Raw genomic sequence first — 22,761 nt, 5'->3', positions numbered from 1 at the left:
AACTACAGAAGGTAATCACAAACAGCAATAAATGTGTCATGAAAGAACTAGGATGTGTACGGTGTGATGGAGACAGAGGGCTACTTCACTTTTGATGGACAGCAAAATGTTCTGTATGAAGGTACCATCTAAGTCAAGACTCTGTTGACATGAAGGAGCTAGATTTGCTGAGAGGGGAGAACATCCTAGGCTGAGGAAGCAGAAAATGCAAAGACCCTAACACAGGAATGGGTTTGACATATCTAAGGCAGAGGGAGAAAGCCAGTGTGGCCGAAGCACAGACGGAACCAGAGACAGAGTCAGGAGATGACAGCTGACAGGGACCAGGCCAGCCTGCTGGGCTTGCAGTTGAGCCTTTCTAGTTATTGGGGTTTCATTCATTCATTGCAGTGGAAAGGGCTGTAGGCCATGGTGACCAAGTTCAGCCCTGAGATCTTCCACCCACCCAAATGATAAATACAGGATTCCTGTTCTGGTATAGAGTGCCTCCAGAATTCTGTGTAGTAGGGACTGTGGGGTACCAAACTAGGAAACTCACTTTAAAACTGTTTGTGGGGCGCCTGGGTGGCTCAATTAGTTGAGCGTCAACTCTTGATTTTGGCTGAGGTCATGGTCTCAGGGTCGTGAGATGGAACCCCATGTTGGGCTCTGTGCTCAGTGTGGAGTCTGCCTGAGATTCTCTCTCTCCCTCTCCCTTTGCCCTCTAAATAAATAAATGCTCTCTCTAAATAAATAAATCTTTTAAAAAACCTGTGTTGCAATAGGAAATGTAGTGTTTTTATTTAGTTGTGGGATATAAACTTAAAAAAAATAACCATCTTGGCCAACAGACACATGAAAAGATGCTCACCATCACTTATCATCAGGGAAATGCAGATCAGAACCACAATGAGCTATCACCTCACACCTGTCAGAATGGCTAAAATCAACAGAGAAAACAACAGGTGTTGGCAAGGATGTGGAGGAAAAGCAACCCTCGTGCACTGTGGGTGGGGATGGGAACCGACATGGAGGTTCCTCAAAAGTTAAAAATAGAACTACCTTATGATCCAGCAATCACACTACTGGGTATTTGTCCAAAGAATATGAAAACGTGAATTCAAAGGGATACATGCACCCCTATGTTTATAGCAGCATTATTTACAATAGCCAAGATATGGAAGCAGCCCAAGTGTCCATCAATTGATGAATCCATAAAGAAGATGTGTTACACACACACTTTGCAACAACATGGATTGAGCTAGAGAATATAATGCTAAGAGAAATAAGCCAGAGAAACACAAATATCATGATTTCACTCGTATGTGGAATTTAAGAAACAAAACAAATGAACAAGGGGAAAAAAAGACAAACGAAGAAACAGACTCTAACTACAGACAACAAACTGATTACTACCAGAGGGGAGGTGGGTGGGGGGATGGTAACAAAGGTGATGAGCGCCGGGGATGTATGGAAGTATTGAATATTGTACACCTGAAACTAATGTAACACTGTACGTTGACTAACTGGAGTTAAAATATAAACTTAAAGTAAAAAAAAAAATAGCCATCTTTCCTAAAGACGACTTTATTTATTCACTCTTCTCATAAGATTGAGACATCTATCTTCACTGAGGTATGCCTATTTTTAAGATGGTTTCAGGGGGCTTACAAGGCATGGAAGTACTCCGCAGGGGGCAACCCAAAGCCTCATCACGGAGACTGGACGATCCGAGGATTCGCACGCAAAACGGATAATAAGGATGCTGCTCTACATCCAAACATCCAACTCTTTGGGAAGGGACGACGACTCCCCTCAACCTCTGGTGGCCAGGAACGTCCTAGTTCGCATGCGCAGGGCGTGGCGGTGCCGGGGGCGTGGCGGTGCCGGGGGCGTGGCGGTGCCGGGGGCGTGGCGGTGCCGGGGGCGTGGCGGTGCCGGGGGCGTGGCGGTGCCGGGGGCGGGGCGGTGCCGGGGGCGGGGCGGTGCCGGGGGCGGGGCGGCGCCGGGGGCGGGGCGGCGCCGGGGGCGGGGCGGCGCCGGGGGCGGGGCGGCGCCGGGGGCGGGGCGGCGCGAGCGGCGGTCCGGCCGAGTTGGCGGCAGGTGCCCGGCCTGGGTGGTGTTCGGGGTTCCCCTTCCCAGGCCCACTCCCGGCGCTGCCGCCCGCCCCTCGGTCCGTGAACTGGCCCGGCCAGGCCGGGAGCGACACCGCCGCCCTGGCGCAGCCACCGCCACCACCGCCGCCGCGGGCGCAGACATCGCCGGGGCCGGTGAAGGTGGGCGCGGTCCCCAACCGCCGCCTGGGCAGCGTCCGCGGCGTGCCTATGTCTTCGCCGCCAGGGCGCCGACCCCGCCTGTCGTCTCCCGGGACGGGCCGCTCGTCCTCCGAGGCCCGCGACGAACTGAGGCGCCGCCTCCTGGGCCTCATCGAGGGTAACCGAGTCATGATCTTCAGCAAGAGTTACTGCCCGCACAGCACGCGGGTAGGCGGGGCGGGGTCGGGCGGGGCGGGGGTCGGGGCCCGCAGGTTGCGGGGGCAGTGGGAGCCTGGGGGAGGCGAGGTCTTCCGGAGTCCGGGGTCTTATCCCTCCCCGCGCGCCCCTGGGGCCCGAGTGCAGCCCGTTCAGCCCTCGGACGCGAACCGGGAGGCCGCGCGAGTGCTCGGCGGCCGGGACTCGGGACCCGGGACCCGGGACCAGGGGTGATGGTGACACACAACGAGGACCCGGCCCCGTGGCTTGGCCCCGTTGGCACCGCTGGAGAGGCGGCCACGCTGCCCACCTCCTAGGCCTAGCATAATTGTTCTGGGGCCTCGGCCTGGGGGGTTAACCCCTGGTTCTCCCTCCCCCTTCTGGCTGTTAGCCTGAAGTTGGCTTCTTTATCAAGAGTTTTTTGGAGAGATAAAAGGGATTTCCAAAAAGTTTTTGCCTAATAAAAGGGTGATGTGAGGAGAGGCCACGACTTGGGAGGGGGCTAGAGCTGGATTCAGATCCCACTTCCTAAGCGCATGACCTTGACCAGGTTACAGAACCCCACGGAGCCCTGGTTTCTACATCCTGTAAAAAGAACATAATGAAGGGTGAGAGGATGGTACCGGGTGATGGGTAGTTTCAGCTGTCTTGCACACTACCTTAACTTTGGTGGGGGGCTAGCTGGGAATACAGCATTATTTTTAGGGGTACATTTATTCTTAGTGGAAAAAATAACTCATTTAGAAGGGAACCTTTGGAAGATAAACCCATCTGTCTGATAGGGACTTTCAGTGTTTCAAACTGTACATTACAAAAAGTTGAAATAACAATAAATGAAATATGCAAAAACATAAACTGTTGGGTTAGGTTTGTCAAATTATAGGCTATGTTTTTCAGATTTATTTTCAAGTTTACATTGCCTTGTATATTGTTTGAGAAAACATGTATATCATGCATATACATCTTAAAGAATAATAAAACACTAGTATTTTGGAAACCTTGGATGTCTCTCTCTGGTTACTGCTAACCTTAAAAAGTAAAACTGTCAGTTCTCTCACCAGCAAAAATGGACTTATTCAGGAATAGCAGAGAATTACAATCCAGGATAAGCAAGCTACCGTGAAACCATAGGCAAAACCATAGGCAAGTCTGCTGAACAGAGGAGAGGGATGCTCTTTTATAGAGGAAGGGTGGTAGGTGGTGTTGGGAGGACTTTATAAACAAAAAGTCCATTAGAGTAAACTGGGAGTTTCAGGCATGATGACTTTTCACCGGCTGTGTTGTGACAGTCTCTCATTGGCTGGCCTGTTCCCTGGGGAGAAGAAAGCTGTTCTTTCTGCTGGGGTAGTAAAGTAGTATCTGAGCAAGGTCCTTCTCTGCCTTGTTGGGTCTGCAGTTGATGACAGTGGTAGGGCACTATCCGTACTCTCCAGGTAGAGCTATCCCTGCTAAATCTCTAACTATATTTAGTGAGCTTTCCCTTTACTAATACTCACATTACATACTCCTCCCTCCCCCCAGGGTTAACCACTATCCAGAATTCCTTGCTTTTCTTTACAGTTTTGCCAAATAGGTGTATATCCTTAAATGATATTTTGTCCCTTTTGGCTTGTTTTGGTGCTTTATCATACATACGTATTATTTTGCAGTTTTTTTCTCAACAGTTATGTTTTAGAGATTCATGCATGTTAGTATCTGTAGCTGTGGTTTGTTAATTTTCGTATCTGTAATCCCTACGATGAATCATGCCGTAGTTTATTGATTGTGCAGTGCCTAGTATTTGCATTTGAAGACAATGCAGCTGTGCCTTTTCTTGCACGTATCTTCCAGTGCATGCGTGTAACACTTACCTTAGAGTAGATATCTTGAAGCTGAATTGCAGGACCATAGAGGATGCATGATTTCTACCTTACCTAAGTGATGCAAAGATGTTTTTCCAAGTGATTATACCAATTTACTCTCCCACTGGCAGTGTATAACAGTTCCCGCTGCCCTACTTGCTTGCGAATAGGTGATACATTTAATTATTACCATTCTGGCAGTTATGAAATGGTAGTTTACTGTGGCTTTAATTTTGCATTTCCCTGAGGAAGTTGAACATCTTCTCTTGTGTTTATGGGTCATTTGGCTTTCCTCTTTTATGAAATGTTCACATCTTTTGTTTTTATTTTTGTGCTGATTTGTAGGTGTTCTTTGTATATTTTGGATACTAATCCTTTGGTTGTATATGTTGGAAATGTCCCAGATTTGGCTTTTCTTTTCACTCTGATTATGGGATCTTTTAGCTACCTGAAATTTGCCGAGTTTAATGAGGCTGAATTTGTCACTTTTTTTTTCCTTTAATAGTTCGTGCTTCTTATGTCACATTTAAGAAATCTGTTTCTATTCTGAGGTCTTAAAGATACTCTCCTGTTTTAGGTCCTGAAAGTTTAGAGCGTATTTTTCACACTCATCTTCTTTATTCCACCTGTACTTGATGCTGAGTGGGGATCCAGTTGTTTTTTTCTTTATGACTTATCAGTTATCCCTGCTTCAGTTATTGGAGAACCCATCCTTCCTGTGCTACTTTGAATGCTCACTCATCATCCACCCGGTTCTTGTATATGCATTGGTCTGTTTCTAAGCACTACCTTCTGTCTTTTTGTTTGTTTGTTTTTAAGTTGTTCTTTGGAGCTTGTAAAAGGGCCAAGAGGTCAGAACTGTGCCTGTCTAGTGCTGTATCACTGGGATCTAGAACAGTGTCAGGCATTTAATGTGTGTTGAATTAATAAATGGTCTTAGGTCGTTCTAGTTAAACCTTCGCTGATGCAGAAAATCTTAGGACAAATGATCCTCCACCCTGTGTTTGTCAACATTTCCAATAACGTGGCCAGTAGTTTCAGTCCCATTACGTAATTGGACAGCTCCGATTAGAAGAATTTTTTTTAAAAATTGAGGCAAAATTTGTCTCACTGAAACGTGTACTCAGTTTTGGAGCTGAATGTTGCTCCAGTGCATAGAATTAAGAACCTGCTTCTACTTGGATGGCAGATCTTTTAGTATTTTCCCTGAGTGTTCTTCTTGTCTGGCTAAGCAGCCCACTTTCTTTAGGTACTCATATCATTTATCTGTACACGTGACACTTCACTAATTTCATTGTTTAATAGCTTGACTGTGAACCTTTGAAATGTGTCACCGCAAATTGGACACCATGTTTCATATCTGTCCTTACCTGCACAGAGTCCTATAGAGAGGTTTGTTCCTTGATTGGGCCACTAACATCATTCAGCAAGTGTTATGGGGGCCGAGTATTTGGGGACATGAAAATGAATAAACTGGTCTTTCTTCCTAAGAACTCATAGTCCAGCAAACAGTAATCAACTGGCTGTCCTGTCCTGCAGGCAGTGCCTGTAGAGAAACAAGGGCTGTGGGAATGAGAGACAAAGACAGTTGTTTCTGTGGGGATCAGAAAATTTTCAGGGAAACTATTTAAGCGTTCCTCAAGGGATACATTGGATATCTGTAGGTGAGAAAGAACATCTAGCTAAGGAATTAGTATAAGCAAAACTAGGAAATGATGAAATGAAAATAGTGTGGCTGGACGGAGGGGATATGATAGAAATCAGGAGAGTAAACTGGAAAATGGCTGGAAATTTACTTTCGAGGTGATACTGATGAGACCTCAAAACGCTCACTGGTAAGTGTGGACTTAATGATGTAGGCAGAGCCGTCTCAGACTTTTGAGAAGAGGAGTGAAAGTTCTGTGATTTGAAAGCTGGCAGTGGTGTGAAGATTAGACTAAGTGTGGAACCTGCTAGACTAGTCGGGAGGCTACTGTTCAAGTCAGATACAAGATAATGGCCCAAACTACAGTGGAGAGAATGCCCTGATATTTTAAACCCCTTCCCCATGTTAACTTTAAGCCATGTTTCCCCAGCCCTAATTCATGTTTGTGTGTTAAAATTTTATACATCTATTATTAGCTTTTTTGGGGGAAGCAAAATATACATATACATAAACTTGACTATTTTAACTGTTGTTGGGCAACCATTCCTGCCGTCTATCTTTCATCTTCCCGAACCGAGTTCCTCATTTCCCCTCCCATCAAGCCCTGGAAGCCACCATTCTGCTTTCTGTCTTTATGAATTTGACTAATCTCGTTACCTCATACAAGTGGAATCATTTGTGACTGGCTTATTTCACTGAGTACAGTGTCCTCAGAGTTCAACCGTGTTGTTGCCTGTGTCAGAATTTTTCTGATTAATATCCATCGTGTGTATGTATTTACCACATGCTGTTTGTCAGTTCATCCGTTGATGGATACTTGGGTCCCTTCCACCTTTTGGCCAATGTGAATGTTGCTGCTGTGAACCTGGGTGTACAAATATGTGTCTGAGTCCCTCCTTTGAATTCTTTTGGGTATATACCCGGAGGTGGGAATTGCTGGATCACATATAAGGTAGTTCTATTTTTTATTTTTTTAGGAACCACCATACTGTTTTCCATAGTGGTCATGCTATTTTATTTTTCCACCAACAGTGCACAGAGTTTCCAATTTCTCCAAATCCTTGCCAACACTTGTTATTTTGTTTTTTGTTTTGTTTTGTTTTGATAGTAGTTATCTTAATGGGCATGAAGTGGTATCTCATTATGGTTTTGATTTGCATTTCCCTGATGGCTAGTGATGTTGACTATCTTTTTGTGTCCTCATTGGCCATTTGTTAATGGCTAATATCTGTATGCATTTTTGCAAAATTTGTTTTCGATAGAGACTGCACTTAATCTGTAGATCACTTTGCACTTAATATGTAGATATTACCAATATGAAGTCTTCTAGTCCATGAACGTGGGGTTTCTTTCCATTTATTGGTGTCTTTAATTCTTTCAGTAACATGTAGTTTTCAGTGTACAAGTCTTTGCCTCCTTCCTAAGTTTATTCCTAAGTAGGCTTCTTTATGCTATTGTAAGTGGAATTTTTTCTTAATTTCTCTTTTAGATTGTTCATTGCTAATATATAGAAAAGCAACTGACTTTTTGTGTTGATTTTGTATCCTACAACTTTGCTGAATTTGTTTAAGTTTTTTTTTAATACAATCATTAGGGCTTTATATATATCAGAAATAGTGAACAGAGAAAGTTATATTTCTTTTATAATTTTGATGCCTTTTATTTCTTTTTCTTGCCTTATTTCTCTGACTCGGATTTCCAGTACTATGTTGAGTAGAATTGGTGAAAGCAGGCATCCTTGTTTTGTTCCTGGTCTTAGAGGAAATGCTTTCAGTCTTTCACCATCAAGTATGGTATTATCTGTGGGCTTTTCATATATGGTCTTTGGTATGTTGGGGTAGTTTTCTTTTATTCTTAGTTTTTTGAGTGTTTTTGTCATGAAGAAGCGCTGAATTTTCGTAAGTGCTTTATCTGCGTTCATTGAGATGATCGTGTAGTTTTTCCCTTTGTTCTGCTGATGTGGTGTATTACATTGATTTGTATTTATATGTTGAACCATCCTTACATTCTAGGAATAAATCCCACTTGGTCATGTTGTATAATCTTTTCAATATACTGTTGAATTTGTATTGCTAGCATTTTGTTGAGGATTTTTGTGTCACTATTCACCAGGGTCTGTTGTTGGTCTGTAGTTTTCTTGTAGTATCTTTGTCTGGCTTTGGTATTAGGATAATGGTGGCCTTACAGGGTGAGTTTAGAAGTGTACCCTTTTTGATTTTTTGAAAGAGTTTGAGGAGGATTGGTGTTTATTCTTCTTCATATGTTTGGTAGAATTCACCAGTGAAGCTATCTAGTTCTGGGCTTTTCTTTGTTGGGAGGCTTTTGATTACAGATTCAGTTTCCTTGCTAGTTACAGGTCTATTCACATTTACTATTCATTTATTCATGATTCAGTCTTAGTAGGTTGTGTGTTTCTAGGAAGTTATAAATTTCATCTAGATGATCTAATTTGTTAGCATACAGTTGTTCATAATACTCTTGTAATCCCTTTTCTTTCTGTAAAAACAGTAGTAATGGTCCCTCTTTCAATTCTGATGTTAGTTATTTGTGTCTTCTCTGTTTTTTTTTTTAGTATAACTAAAGTTATGTCAATTTTTGTAGACCTTCTCAAAGAAGTAACTCAGTTTTGTTGATTTTCTCTCGTTTTCTATTCTCTATTTGTTTACCCCTGCTCTAATGTTTATGTCATTTCCTCCCCTTGCCAGCTTTGAGTTTAGTTATGTGCTCTTTCTAGTTCCTTAAGGTGTGAAGTTAGGTTATTGATTTAAGATCTGTTCTCTTTTTTAATATAAGCATTTATAGCCATCGATTTTCCTTGAATTGCTACTTTCACTGCATTCCACGAATTTTGGTATGTTTTGTTTGGTATGTTTTATTTTCCTTTGTCAGGATATTCTCTAATTTCCCTTGTGACTTCTTCATTGACCAATTGTTTGAGTGTGTTAAGTTCCACATATTTGTGGATTTCCTACTCTTCTTTCTATTGATTTTTAGTTTCATTCTATGATCAAAAAAGATACTTTGTATGATTTCATTTTTTTAATTAAGACTTGTTTTGTGGCCTAGTGTATAGTCTATCATGGAGAATGTCCCATGTGTACTTGAGATGTCTTTTCTGCTTACGTTGGTTAGAGTGTTTTGTAATATGTCTATGAAGTCCATTTGGTCTGCAGTGTTCTTTCAGTCCTCTGGTTCCTTATCTTTTGTCTGGTTGGTCTCTACTCGGTTTTGAAAGTGAAATATTGAAGTTTCTTATTGTAATTGTAATTCTGTCCATTTCTATCTTCAATTTGTTTAGTGTTTGCATCATATATTTGAAGCTTTGATATTTGGTGGTTCTGTTTTTGTAATTATTATATCATCTTGGTATATTAACTCTTTTATTGTTATATATTATCCTTTTTAGTCTCTTGTAACAGTTTTGATTTAAAGTTTATTTGCCTTATCTCAGAGGAGCCATGCCTTCTCTCTTTTCTTTACTATATACATGGAATATTTTTTTCCATCCTTTCACTTTTAATTGATGTGTGTCCTTAGCTCTAAAATGAGTTTCTTCTAGACAGCATGATCCTGGCCTTTTATCCATTCTGCCAGTCTATGTCCTTTGATTGTAGAATTTATTCCATTTATATTTCAAGTAATTATTGTTAGGGGAGGACTTTTTTTTTGAAGATTTTATTTTTGTGTGAGAGAGAGGGCATGTGAGTGCATGAGTCAGGTTGGGGGCAGAGAGAGAAGCAGACTCCCTGCTGAGCAAGGAGCCCACCGTGGGACTCGATCCCAGGACTCTGGGATCATGACCTGAACCAAAGGCAGATGCTCAACTGACTGAGCCACCCAGGCACCCAAGGGAAGGACTTTCGGCATTTTATTTGTTCTGTGGATATCATAGTTTTTTGTCCACCATTTTCTTTCTTACAGTCTTCTTTTGTGTTTATTTTTTTTTAGTGATCCTTCCCTTGTCCGTTTGTGTGTACTTACTAGATATTTCTGTAGTTACTGTGGGAATTACATATAACATTCTAAAGGTGTTATTTGTTTCAAACTGATAACCATTTAACTTCCATCACACACAAAAACTGTGCTTCTTCATAGTTCTGCCTCTTTTTACATTATCAGTCTCACAGATTACATCTTTATATATTGTGTACCCATTATCATAGATTTGTAGTTATTTTTATGCTATTTTTAAAAAGTCTATAAAAGAGTAAGAAAATGTGATTATAAACTAAAATTATAATAATACTTCTTTATATGTTTTTCCCGATATTTACTTTTACTGAAGAACTTTGCATTTTCAGATGGCTTGATTCCTGTATAGCATTTTTTTCATTTCAACTTGAAGAACTCCCAATAGCATTTCTTGTAGGGCGGGTCTAGTATTAATACTCCCTCAACTTTTGTTTGTCTGGGAAAGTCTTAATTTCTGCCTCATATTTGAAGGACTGTTTTTTTGTTTGTTTTGGGTTTGTTTGTGGGGTTTTTTTTTTGCTAGATATAGAATTTTTGGTTGGTAGTTTTTTTCTTTTATTTTCTTTAAAGATTTTTTTTATTTGAGAGAGAGAGCGCACAGACAGGGGTAGTGGCAGAGACAGAGGGAGAAGCAGATGTGGGGCTCGATCCCAGGATCCTGGGATCATGACCTCAGCTGAAGGCAGACACATAACTCACTGAGCCACCCAGGTGTCCCAATAGTTTTTTCTTTTAACACTTTAAATATTTTATCCCTCTGCCTCTGGACTGCAAGATTTTAGATAACTTAATAGGCGCTCTGGAAACTAGTCAAAGATCTACAACAATGAAGCATATGCCCAATGAAGAAAATGCCACATTTAAAATGGTAGAAAATTCTGTGACATTCTTAATGGCCTTTCCCTCACCCACTCCTTGATGCTCCAAGGGACAGTAAGAGGTGAGCAGCAGTCTGGGCCCCAGTTTCCTTCAACAAAATGAAGAGAGCGGAGAGACCAAATTTGCAATGTTCTTAACTCAGGGCTACCTAAGAGATTTGTCTCTATGATGTCTAACATAGACTATACAGACAGTCAGAAGTGTCTGGGATCTTAGGCTGAAGGAAGCTATGAGAAGCAGTGGGCGTGGCTCGTGAAAACTGAAAGTGGACTTCAAATCTGCAGATGCCTGGGGATAAGAAATTGCAGAAGAATACAACAGAACCGCTAAGATCCCAAGAAGAAGCAGGGGAGAGATTCTTATGGAATTTAACACACTTTAAAACAGCCTTCTATACAGGAAAACTGAGCCCATATGTGAAAAGCAATACAAGGAAAGACAAATGCCTGGAAAAGTCCTCAGAAGACCTTAAGCCCTCATGCTGCACTGATTAGTGAAGTTCTCCCCCAGCATGAAGCCAGTCTGCGAAGACTAGGAGAGGCAGTTGTTTTATATGCTGAATTTTCAACAAAAGATCATATGCATACAAAGTAACAAAATAACATGGTCCATTCAAAAGAAAAAATAGATCTCCAAAGACATCCTGAGCAAATACAGCCTTCAGATTTACTAGACAAAGACTTCAAAATACACTCAAAGAGGAAAATACAAAGAGTTAACAGAAATCAGGAAAATGATATAGAAACAAAATAAGATTATCAACAAAAAAATAACCACACAGGAACTCTAAACTGAAAAATACAATAACTGAATTACAAAATTCACTAGCATGTTTGAGTGGAAAACTCCAACCAGCAGGGGAAAATCAGTGAATTTGAAGACAGGGAATTTGAAATTACTGAGTTTGAGGCACAAAGAGAAAAAAGGATGAAGAAAAATGAACACAGAATAGCAGATTTGAGGGACAAAATAGAGTAGAACAATATATACATTATGGGAGTTCAGGGAGAAAGGATCATAAAGCTTGTTTGAAGAAATCATGGCCCAAGACTCCCCAAACTTGAAGAAAGATGTGAATATACAAACACAAGAAGCTCAAAGCACTCCCAAGAAGGACAAGCCCAAAGAGACCCACACCAAGACAAATTGTAATCACGCTGCTGCGAAACAAGACAAGGAGAGAATGTTGAAAGCTGCAAGAAAACAGTGATTTATCAAGTACAAGGAATCCTCCTAAGATTATCCACGGATTGTTGAGCTTCTTGGATATTATCAACTTTGGGACATTTTGGACATTTCTTCAAAGAAATTTCTTCTCCTTCATTCTCTTTCCTTTTTTCTCATATCCACACTGTATGTTGGTGTGCTTAGTAGTGTCTCCTGTTTCTCTGAGACTATCCATTTTCCTCAGTCTCCTTTCTCTGTGGCGTCAGGTTGCACGATCTCCATTGATCTAACCTCAAGTGTCCTAGTGCTTTCTTCTGCCAGGTTAAATGTACTGTCGAAGCACTCGAGTGACCTTGTCATTTTATTGTGCTTTCCAACTCTGTACTTCCCATTTGATTTTCAAAAATAATTTCTATTACCTTTCTTCATCTCCTTAAGCATAACTTTATTTAGTTCTTTGAACATATTTGTCATGGCTCCTTTGTGTATTCCCTATGACATCTGGGCCTTTTCAGAGGCTGTTTCTCTTGCCTGCTTTTCTTCCTGTCTATGGATCCACTTTCCTGTTTCTTTGAATGCCTTGTAGTTTTTTTGGGTTGGAACCTGGACATTTCAGGTGGGATAGTGTAGCAACTCCAGGTATTGACTCTTTCCTCTTTGTGGCTTGTTTTCTTTGCTTGTTTATTTCTCTATAGTAAGTTGGCAGGATTATCTTAGGGAAGTTTATCTCCACCGACAGAGCCTCTGGTGTCACTTCTCAGAGTGTGCCCTCTTGGATCTGTGTACAGTCACCCTGGAATGACAGATTTTAGCAGGGCTCTAGTTGACTGTGTGATGTTTTTCTTTTTCTTTTCTTTTTTTAGTTAAATTTTCATTTTAACTCCAATTAACATACAGTGTTTCTTAGTTTCAGGTGTACAGTATAGTGATTCAGCAATTCCATACATCACCCGGTGCTCATCCCAACAAGTGTCCTCCTTAATCCCCATCACCTATTTTGTGTTATGTTTTCTGTCTCTGTTGGTATCATACCTAGATGTTAGGCCCCCTTAATTGCAGATGAGTTGCTCTATTGTTTCTGACAATGTCCTGGGTGTGTAAATTGTTCCACGCTCTTGTCCAGTTAAATCTGGGCCCTTTTTCAGGGGGTAGTTTTTGAGGCATATTTGTGGCTTATTCTCACCCTGGAGGGACTATTCTTAACGATCTCTGTCCCAGTTTTCTCTGGTCAACTTGCTGACTTGCAGCTTTGCCTGTTACTCTAATGAAGCTACCAGCCTTCTCTTTGTTGCTTACCACCAAAATCTCCGTTGCCTTTAGATTTGCCCTTCCACACGGTCTATTTCAAATAAAGTCATTTCTTTTGGATAGAGCTTTGGAGCTCTCTGATCTTATGGTTTACCACTTCCCCTGGGCAAAATCTCTGAGACCTTGCTTCAGATCTAGGGGTAGGACAGTGACCTGAATCTCTCAGAGTGACAACCCTACTTTATGAGCAGGGCTCTGGGTGGGGACTCTTGGCTTACCTCTCCCAGCCTGCAGCCTTGCTCTACAATAGTTTAAGCCTGGGGTAGAGCCTTTGCTCTATGAGTGGGGGCTGTGTGGAGGAAGGAGGAAAGGAGCCCCTGTGCGGTTAGCCATGCTCTCCAGGAATGTAGCCTTTGCCACTCAGAGCTATGGGGAGACTAAGAAATGCAGGTGGCCTGCCCCTTCTGGTGACAGCGATTTCAGGGAGTAGGGAGCCTCCTTTCCTTGTCCGCACTCACTTGAAGTGGGGCTTCTGTCAAACTGACCCAGGGCAGGGGAGGGAGGGACAGGAGCAGACTCTGCCTGTTCCTACTGACGTCTACCACATCTTTTTGACTAAATGTTTTATTTGTTGTGTGCCCTTTAGACACTTCCCAGAGACTTTGAATGGTGTTTTTTTAAATGAATTTTCACCAGTTGTGGTTGTTTCACCGGGGAGCAGGTCTGCCAAGCTCCCAGTGTCTCCATCTTGGAAATGGAACATTTGGGCTTTATCTTGAGGGCTGAGGGCCCGGAAGGTTGTTAAGTGATGGTAAGGAGTGGGTTTTAGAATACTACTTTGGCTGCAACTTAGAGAACTGGACATTTGCTTTGGACACGTTTATGCCCATATTTCATAACTCTCTTGAATCTTTGTGAGAGTAAAACTCAGGTAAATTTTTGTTCCAGGTTAAAGAACTGTTTTCTTCTTTGGGAATTGAATGTAATATCTTGGAACTTGATCAAGTCGGTAAGTAGAATGGGCAGTATATACTTTTATTTGTAATAAACGTCAACAAGATTGACTACTTCCCATTTGCTTTGTTCAATTCAATTTTCTCTTGTCTCTTTGGGTTAGGTGAGCTGTTTTTGTCTACATTCAACCATGCAGAAAATAGAACTCTTTCTGACAAATAATTTGGTGTAGTTTTTTTTTAACTTACATGCTTTTCATATTGAGGGAAGGGAGCAGGAAGAGGGTGTATAACCTGCTACGGTCGGGGAACTGCAGGCGCCTCATACGCATCTGCCAACTTTCCGGCAAAATAGATTGAGCTGTCATGGATGAAAAGAAACTACCCGTATTTCCTGATTGTATTATGCACGAGGGGAACACATTAATTTTTCAGCTTTATATTTTTAATTCTTGTCATCCACGCACCCATCCATCTAATAGTAACCAAATGGTTTACCCACGCTTGTGATCTGCAAGGGGGGGAAACAGGGTGGTGAACAGGAAAGAGCTCGATCTCTGCCTTCACCAGACTTCGCCAACTCTTTTTAGCCATGTCTCCTTAACAAGTGAAATGTTCTTGAATCTTTGAGACTTTTCTGCGGCGTATCCCTCCTAGGGCAGTCATAAGCAGTCATGGCCTTGTTTTATATTTATGGGCAGAGGAGACATTTTGGACTGTGGATCATAAAGATTTTTCAAATGTAACTATAGGAAGCGTCTTCTGACTTATGACAGTGGAAGTAGGTTTTATCCTGATGCTGCTCTTTAAAGAGGATTTTTATTTATTTGTCTTGGCAAGACCATTGAATGATAGACCCAAATCTAATTTAGAAGGGTTTTAAATGAATTCGCAGGTTTGTCTTTATTCTTTAAGGTTTCCTTTGAAAACAGGTGTTTCCCCTTCTTGAGTCATCATTTCATGAAGTTATGTAATATGTAAATATGTTTTATGGGTATGTGCATGTGAGCGTCTGGTGTTGTAACACTTCTGTTCAACTCCCAAAAGTTTGGAACCCTTGCAATATTCTTATATATTTAAGTTTTTATTCTTCAGATGATGGGGCCAATGTCCAAGAAGTGCTGTCAGAGATCACTAATCAGAGAACCGTGCCCAATATTTTTGTTAATAAAGTGCATATGGGTGGATGTGATCGAACTTTCCAGGTAATGTATCATATGTTTTTAATGCTATTTGTTCAGTTTGTTTTTAAATCTATCTAAAAGGGGAGAAAATGGCTTTTAAAAAAGGAGTCTATTCATGGGATGTCTGGGTGGCTCAGTCAGTTGGGCGTCTGCCTTCAGCTCTGGTCATGATCCCAGGGTCCTGGGATTGAGCCCCACATCAGCTCCTTGCTCAGTGGGGAGTCTGCTTCTGTCTCTCCCTCTGCCTGCTGCTCCCCCTGCTTGTGTGCTCTCTTTCTCTCTCTCTGTCAAATAAATAAAATCTTTTTTAAAAAAGGAGTCTGTTCATTTATCTTTTAGAAGTTGTAAGGTGGAAAAGGATAGAGGATGGTTATCAGATAATCTTGAAAGTGGTGATAGATAAAATTGATGTTCCTTCTTAAGTTAGGTCCTTGTTTTATAATTCTTCCTTTTATTAAAATTCTGTGCCCTTGTATTTTTTTAATGTATGTAAATGGTAGCAATCAGTGATTGAATACTTATATTTGAGACTTTAACTTAAAATTACATTTTCTTGGGAAAATAGATTTTTGGATCTATGTCTGGATTTATGTTAATCTATGATCCGTGTCGTTATCTATTAACATCCTGCTTCATTAGCCCCAGAAGCTACACCTCAGCTCACATGGGGCATGTACCATAATGAGAGGCCCTTAAGCACCTTGGGCAGTGCTGGTCTTGACATTCTTCACCTGGAAAAGATGTCAGAGGATGAATCTGGAGTTGTAGAGTTGTCAGTTCCATTTCATACTGCATGGCAGGTGGTTAGGAGTTGTATTTTCCTAAGGGCACCTAACAGTAAGGAGGCCAAAGGAGTCCTTTTTGGAATGTGCTGAAAGCCTCCAAGAGCACGCATCCATCTGGGGCCATGTGGCATGTGCTGCGTCCTGCAGTGACACAGTGCTTCTGCTGTGCTTCCCAGGATGAGCTGGTGCCACATGGTGTTTCTAAAGCCAGCTTCAAAAACTGGGGATGTGCTGTATGGGGACTAATATAACAAAATAGAAAATAAAAAAGTAAAAAAATAAGGCCAGCTTCATGGGATGGAGCACCCGCCTTCACATAAAGAGAACTATTGCTACATCATGCATTGATCGTTTCACCTTGCCTAAGCTACTTCTGATCAGAAGGAGGGCCGAGTGAGCAGGAGACCATCGTGCAGAGCTAGCCTTATGACCGCTGCTGAAAGAAAAAGCAAAATGTTGTGTTGTGTAGGAAGTTTACCAGGATGCTGCAAAATTTAGGTCAATTTATGAGAAACCATGTAAAAATTTGATGTGCACGTCCTGCTGATGATGCTTAAGAGTTGTTTTCAAAATAAAGCCTAGCACAGATGAACCAAAGATAGAGGATCTTGAAAAATGGTACTTGGCTGTTTTACTTAGTTATAATACGTTGATGATTAGACCAAGGAAAATGACCTCGCCTGCCATAAAGCCGTGACCTGTGGGTCATTTGACACGTGTAGCCATCAGGTGATAATGAACAAAAATGTATGTTCTTAGCGTACATTCTACCTAGTGGGACCCTATTTGAATACCATCTAGATAAATTTACAATAAGAACTTAGATGAATTAGGGACTGTTTCTAGGAGTTTTAGAAAAGCAGTGCATGCTAATTCAGCATCGGGTACAAAGGAACAGATTTAAAACAGGTCATGCCTTCCTCTCTCCTATGATCCATAGGCTCATCAGAGTGGTTTATTACAGAAGCTCCTTCAGGAAGACTCAGCATACGATTATGACCTCATTGTCATCGGGGGCGGTTCTGGTGGCCTTGCGTGTGCTCAGGTATGAAAATAATGAAACCCAGAGATAATTTTCCTGGTCATTGCTGCAAGCACTTCTTCAGCTACTTTTAAAAAGCCAATTTTGATGTTATAGTCCAAGCTTTTATTGTATTAAAAAAGAGAAGGGACTGTGTTCTTCCACAGTCTTTTCCTTTCAGGGAGAGAAAAATTGGGGGTTGTCAGGAAAATGAGAAGATCTTTATATGTAGCTTTTTTTGGTAGGAAGCCGCCATCTTGGGAAAGAAAGTTATGGTGCTAGACTTTGTGGTCCCGTCGCCTCAGGGAACGTCCTGGGGTAAGCAGTGTTTCTTTGTCGTGACTCTTGTAATTTTCTGCTCTGTACAGCTATCTTTGGCTTTCTTCAATCTTGTTAATCCTCACAACTCTCTCAAGAGCTGCAACTAGCCTGTTTCATAGGTGAGGGGGTTAAGTAACTGACCTAAGATCGCATAGTTAACAAAAGAATAGAAACATAATGAAGATTTTGCAAAAAGAAAACATTCCATGACTCCAGTATTCCGACGTTTGTGCCATAATAATTCTTGCACATGTGCACCAACATTTTCCCTTAGTCGCAATCACAGTGTGTACTGTGTGGTGCTCACCTAAGTCTGCGACGACCTTGTCTTGTGTTTCTGCTGCAGTTTCATCGCTGACTCTAAGGGCTGCATGATGCTCAGTCAGGTTACTGTGTGTGTCATCGTCCAGGTGCAGTCAGCAGAGTGCACAGTGAGCTTCCAGCTGTAGACGAAAGTGTTCACTAAACACACAGATTTTGTGGTGGATACTCTCTGTTTATGCATTAGAGCCGTTCTTCATGTCTCTAGCTTTTTCCATGTCCCAGAAAGCTGATGCCTTGGCAGCCTTGCCCTCTGGCTTCCAGTTGGGCTCTACCAGTTAGTGGTCACGGGAGGACAACCAAGGAGGGAGGAGAGTGGAGTTGGAGGATCTTCATTCCCCCAGCTCCTGCCCTGGTGGTCCCTTCCTGCTGGTCCCACCTCCCCTGTCATGGCCAACCCCCCGTGGGCTGTGTCACTCACTCAGTGTGCTTTGCCTGTCACGTGGGGTTGGTGATGGCCCACTCATTATTCTGTTCCCTCCTCGCTCTTCCTGCCCACGCCCCTGTAATCATTTCTTTATAAACTCTCCTTAGTGTCCCAGCTTGAGGATGTCATCAGGTTCCTGCCAGAATCCTGACAAAATAGGAAAATCCTGTTTTAAAATTCAAATTTACTCAAACAATTTTACCTTAGAATTTCATACGTAAAGCCAATCTATCTTGATTTTCCTTCTAACATTTGTATGTTAAAAAATTCGTGTGTGTATCTTTGTTTTCTCCCTCTCTCCTGCCCTCTCCCCTCTTTCTCTCCTGTCTAGAAATATCCTGCTTCTCTGGATTACCAGAAGAGAGACTGTGATCAGAGGGGAGTTTTCTGACTCATGCCCCGCATGGGGCCATCACGCATGGCCTATTTTTTGCTGTTCGAGATTGAAAGTAGATGTTACCAGGCAGCTTGCAGTGGACCTAATGTCGGCTCAGAGGAGGAGTCAGAGTTACAGAGAATAAAGGCTGGAAGCTGGGGTCCCAGCCCTTGTTCTGGTGTCTATCTAATTAATCTAATGTAGTTCTGGTCCCTTTATGGGTCAGACTCAAATGAAAGTTTTGGATTCTCTCCCCAGAAAGCTATTCAAGTGTACACCTGTATTTTTGCTCATCTTTGGGTCTCCTTCACAGACTCTCAGTTGAGAAGTTTGACTTAATTGTTTGCGTGTTATCGCTGGGTCCGCTGTTGGCCCCACAACCATCTGAGTGTGTCATTTCCACATGTTTAACAACACCTGCTCCACTTGTATGTGTAGTACCATGTACACACCCACAGACACAGAGGAAACATTAAAACTATTATCTTCTTGGGGCGCCTGAGTGGCTCAGTCGGTTAAGCGTCTGCCTTTGGCTCAGGTTGCGATCCTGGGGTCCTGGGATCGAGCCCCACATTGGACTCCCTGCTTGGTGGGGAGTCTGCTTCTTCCTCTGCCTGTCTCCCATGCTAATGCTCTCTCTCTCTCTCTCTCTCAAATAAATAAAATCTTAAAAAAAATAAAATAAAAAACCCTATTATCTTCATTTTCAGGTCTTGGTGGTACTTGTGTAAATGTGGGCTGTGTCCCTAAGAAATTGATGCATCAGGCTGCCCTTTTGGGGCAGGCATTAAGCGACGCCAGGAAATTTGGCTGGGAATACCACCAACAAGGTGGGTAACAGTATATCAAAATATAAATTGGGAGATAAGAAGGGAGAATGCGTTCCTTAGAGAAAGACTTGCTGTTTATATTTCTGTAGTTGAGTCTGAAATTCGTTTAATGACCGCTCATCAAGACTCCACTTTGGCACAGAGGAGTCAGAGGTGATCACTTGAAACCTGTCTCTGCTTTTGGGGACCTTGGGGCCTTTGGCAGCTACAGCTGTTCCAGACTCTTTACACAATATGAGAGAATGATTGCTATTTTCAGATTTCCTTCAAGTGTAAAGAAAATAGAATAGCCAGGGTCATTATTTGAATTTTATCCATTATCGCCATAACATTTTCTATTTTACCAGTAGTTGTATATGTCTTTGGTTAGTCAAAGATGGACACCAAATTCATCTAATAGACACTTACTGGTTAGGCTCTGAGAATACAGACACGAGGGAAACAGAACTCCCGCCCTTAAGCAGCACAGGATCTGTCGGAAGAGAGGAGAAGAGAGGCGGTTCGGTGCGCTGTCGTTCACAGTGTGATTCTGAGCATTGCCTTGAGGGCATGTACCGTGTCACTGAGAGTCTGAGGTGGTGGAGGTAACCCTTGAGCTGAATCTTGAAGGTCACGGAGACGCAGGTCATTGAAGACAGGAAGGAGCATGCTCTGACTCTGGAGGTGGGAGAAAAACGTGGAGTCTCTGGGGGGATAGTGAATGGCTGGCATGGAGAATGGGGGTGGGGTGCTGGGAGAAACAAGATGACAGAGGAGCAGGTCGTGACAGCTCTTCAGTGCCATCTAAAGGAGTTGTGATTGACCCCAGAGGGAGTAAGAGAGTCACTGAGGAGTGTCAGCAAGGTCGGAGACTGAACCACAGTTTGGCTTCTGGACCCCTCTGGATCCAAGGAATTTAGAAGGTTGGAGGTTGGGAGGGGGCAAGTCCAAAGACAAGGAAGTGAGGCGGGGTGCTGTCACCTAGCCCTGAGGAGAAATGACCAAGCCTGGGCCAAGACTGATTTCAGACTGGAGAGTGTGAGGTGGATTTAGAGGATTGAAGGTTTGGAATTGGCAGGCTAGATGCAGATGGGTGATTTTGTCTCCTTAGAATAACATATATGGAATTTCTAAAAAAAAGTACAGGGACTTGTCTCCCGAGAGATTTTGATGGAGGAAATGTGTGCATGAGCAGACCCTTCTGGTGATTTCGCCGGGCGCCCCGGTCACAGGGTGGGTGGAGAGCGAAGGAAAGGAAGGAATCCAGAAAGAGGGAGTGGGTGACAATGCAGTGTATTTGCCGAGCTGGAAAACACAGGCAGGGGTGAGTTAGTGGCCAGGCGTGGTGGACTTCAGCATAATGAGTTGTGGCTGGACAGATTCTCCATGGACAAATTTCCCCAGACACTCAGCTCTATGGAGAGCTTTGGGTCCAGCTTTAGTACCAGCTGGTTGTCTTTGCACTTGGCAGTTTAACTTCGGGGTCATCTTCACTTTCAAGAATCCTTCTCTCTAAATCCTTCATCTTGAATGGATTTTCCCCCGCAGGACACCTGGTGGAGGTCGCTGTCAGGATAGTTTGTGCTTGAAGGAGGTCTAGGCAGGGCCTAGGTTTGCAGCCCACGTTGTAGGTGGTGGCTGAATTCTTAAGAATTGCTGGGAGGGGCTGGGGAGGCCCTATGGATGGAAAAGAGTAGTAGACAGAGACAGGATCCTGAGAAATGTTAATACCTAAGGGGTGGGTGAGGAAGGTGAGGAAAAACTGGGAGAGTCATGTCCCAGAAGCCAGGAGGGGCTAGATTTTTAAGGATAAGATTTAGGGCTTAGAGGGGCACCTGGGTGGCTCAGTCGTTAAGCGTCTGCCTTCGGCTCAGGGCGTGATCCCAGCGTTCTGGGATCGAGCCCCACATCAGGCTCCTCCGCTTCTTCCTCTCCCACTCCCCCTGCTTGTGTTCCCTCTCTCGCTGGCTGTCTCTCTCTGTCAAATAAATAAATAAAATCTTTTAAAAAAAAAAAGATTTAGGGCTTAGAGAGTCTCAGAAGAGAACCATCTGGAGGGAAATGGTGCCTAAAGGACAAATGGAATAGGGTTTGAATTAGGTACATTTTGGATTGGCAATTAGGTAGTTAAGGAGTCTCTCTTTTTTTTTTAAGATTGCATTTCTTTATTTATTTGTGAGAGAGAGAGAGAGGGACAACAAGCAGGGGGAAGAGCAGAGGGGGAGGGAGAAACAGACTCCCTGCTGAGCACCAAGCCAGATATGGGGCTCAGTCCCATGACCCTGAGATCATGACCTGAGCCGAAATCCAGAGTCAGATGCTTAAGTGCCTGAGCCACCCAGGCACCCAAAGGAGTCTATTTAAAACCCTAAGTGTTTATACCCTGTTTTAATAATTCTAAAATAATCGAGGCCAAGTGGGGAGGAAACACAATGCCCCCTAATGGAGAAAGGCCACGAAGAATGGAATTGTACACATGGCCTGTGATGGGGACAGCCAGGCAGGGAGGGTATGTGGGTGACTCCCTCCGCAGGGTTCCCCACAAGCTGGCGACTCCTTGGTGTGTCCGCCCTGCCCGCACCCGCTGCCCGCACTGCTGGGGCTCCGCGCATTCGGCGGGGACAGCAGGGCGCGTGCTCGTGCCACTTTGCCTTGCTTGAGGGTTTAGGTGATGTTCTTGAACTCATCTACATGCTTAGTAGTCCTAAGTACTTTCTCATTTCCTCAAGTGGGTAAAGTTTTGTCCCATATACACAAAAGTCTTCTAAGTTAATTTTGAGGTGCTATATACTGAGAAATACCTAGTTAGCCATCACATGGAATTTGGGGCTTAGCAGTTTTTAGGCATAGGCTTCGTGGAGTGGCCAAGAGAAGTCCATAGAATCTAAGTGGTAAGAGAAAGGACCTGAAAGCGTGTGGAAATCTTGGTGTGGAAGAATGTTCTAGATACTTTCGTTCTTGACGTTGGTAGAGAAATAATGGATTAAAATAAATTTAAAATGTATACATAATTTCCAGATCAGAAATAGAATATAGAACTTCCAAGCAAAAGGGAATAGGAAATGAACAAATAAACAGCATGAAACTAATTTAAAAACAAGCAAAAAACAACCCAGAAAACAAGACGGCAGACAGACATAGAGACAGTCTTTTTTATATATTAGAATAAAGCTGAATGAGTCAGCTTCTCAAGTTGCGTAGACAGAATTCATCTGTATGCTCTTTACAGGACACACACCTAAAATCAAAAGAGAAAATTATTGAGAATTTAGGAATTTTAAAATTTTAAATGGCTAACGTAAATTTTCCTATTTAAAATGAAATAGATGGGGCGCCTGGGTGGCTCAGTCGTTAAGCGTCTG

General features: G+C 42.7%; 1 protein-coding gene across 1 annotated transcript in view; it reads left to right on the top strand.

Annotated features, from left to right (window-relative positions):
• The first annotated feature begins 2,057 nt into the window (after positions 1 to 2,057).
• TXNRD3 (thioredoxin reductase 3) overlaps positions 2,058 to 22,761 on the top strand; it is a 58,032-nt gene continuing 37,328 nt past the window's right edge. Inside the window, exons 1-6 of the mRNA XM_045812353.2 lie at positions 2,058 to 2,462; positions 14,151 to 14,211; positions 15,251 to 15,360; positions 17,065 to 17,169; positions 17,391 to 17,463; positions 19,301 to 19,420. Coding sequence (XP_045668309.2) covers positions 2,304 to 2,462; positions 14,151 to 14,211; positions 15,251 to 15,360; positions 17,065 to 17,169; positions 17,391 to 17,463; positions 19,301 to 19,420 — 628 coding nt within the window. The 5' untranslated portion in view covers positions 2,058 to 2,303. The remainder of the gene's footprint in view (positions 2,463 to 14,150; positions 14,212 to 15,250; positions 15,361 to 17,064; positions 17,170 to 17,390; positions 17,464 to 19,300; positions 19,421 to 22,761) is intronic.

Source organism: Ursus americanus, chromosome 14 (assembly GCF_024610735.1).
Source record: "Ursus americanus isolate L20-20 chromosome 14, mUrsAme1.1.p, whole genome shotgun sequence".
In the NCBI taxonomy this organism is placed as follows: Eukaryota; Metazoa; Chordata; class Mammalia; order Carnivora; family Ursidae; genus Ursus; species Ursus americanus.
The sequence above is the reverse complement of the archived record's forward strand: the minus strand, read 5'-3'. Positions and strand labels throughout refer to the sequence as shown.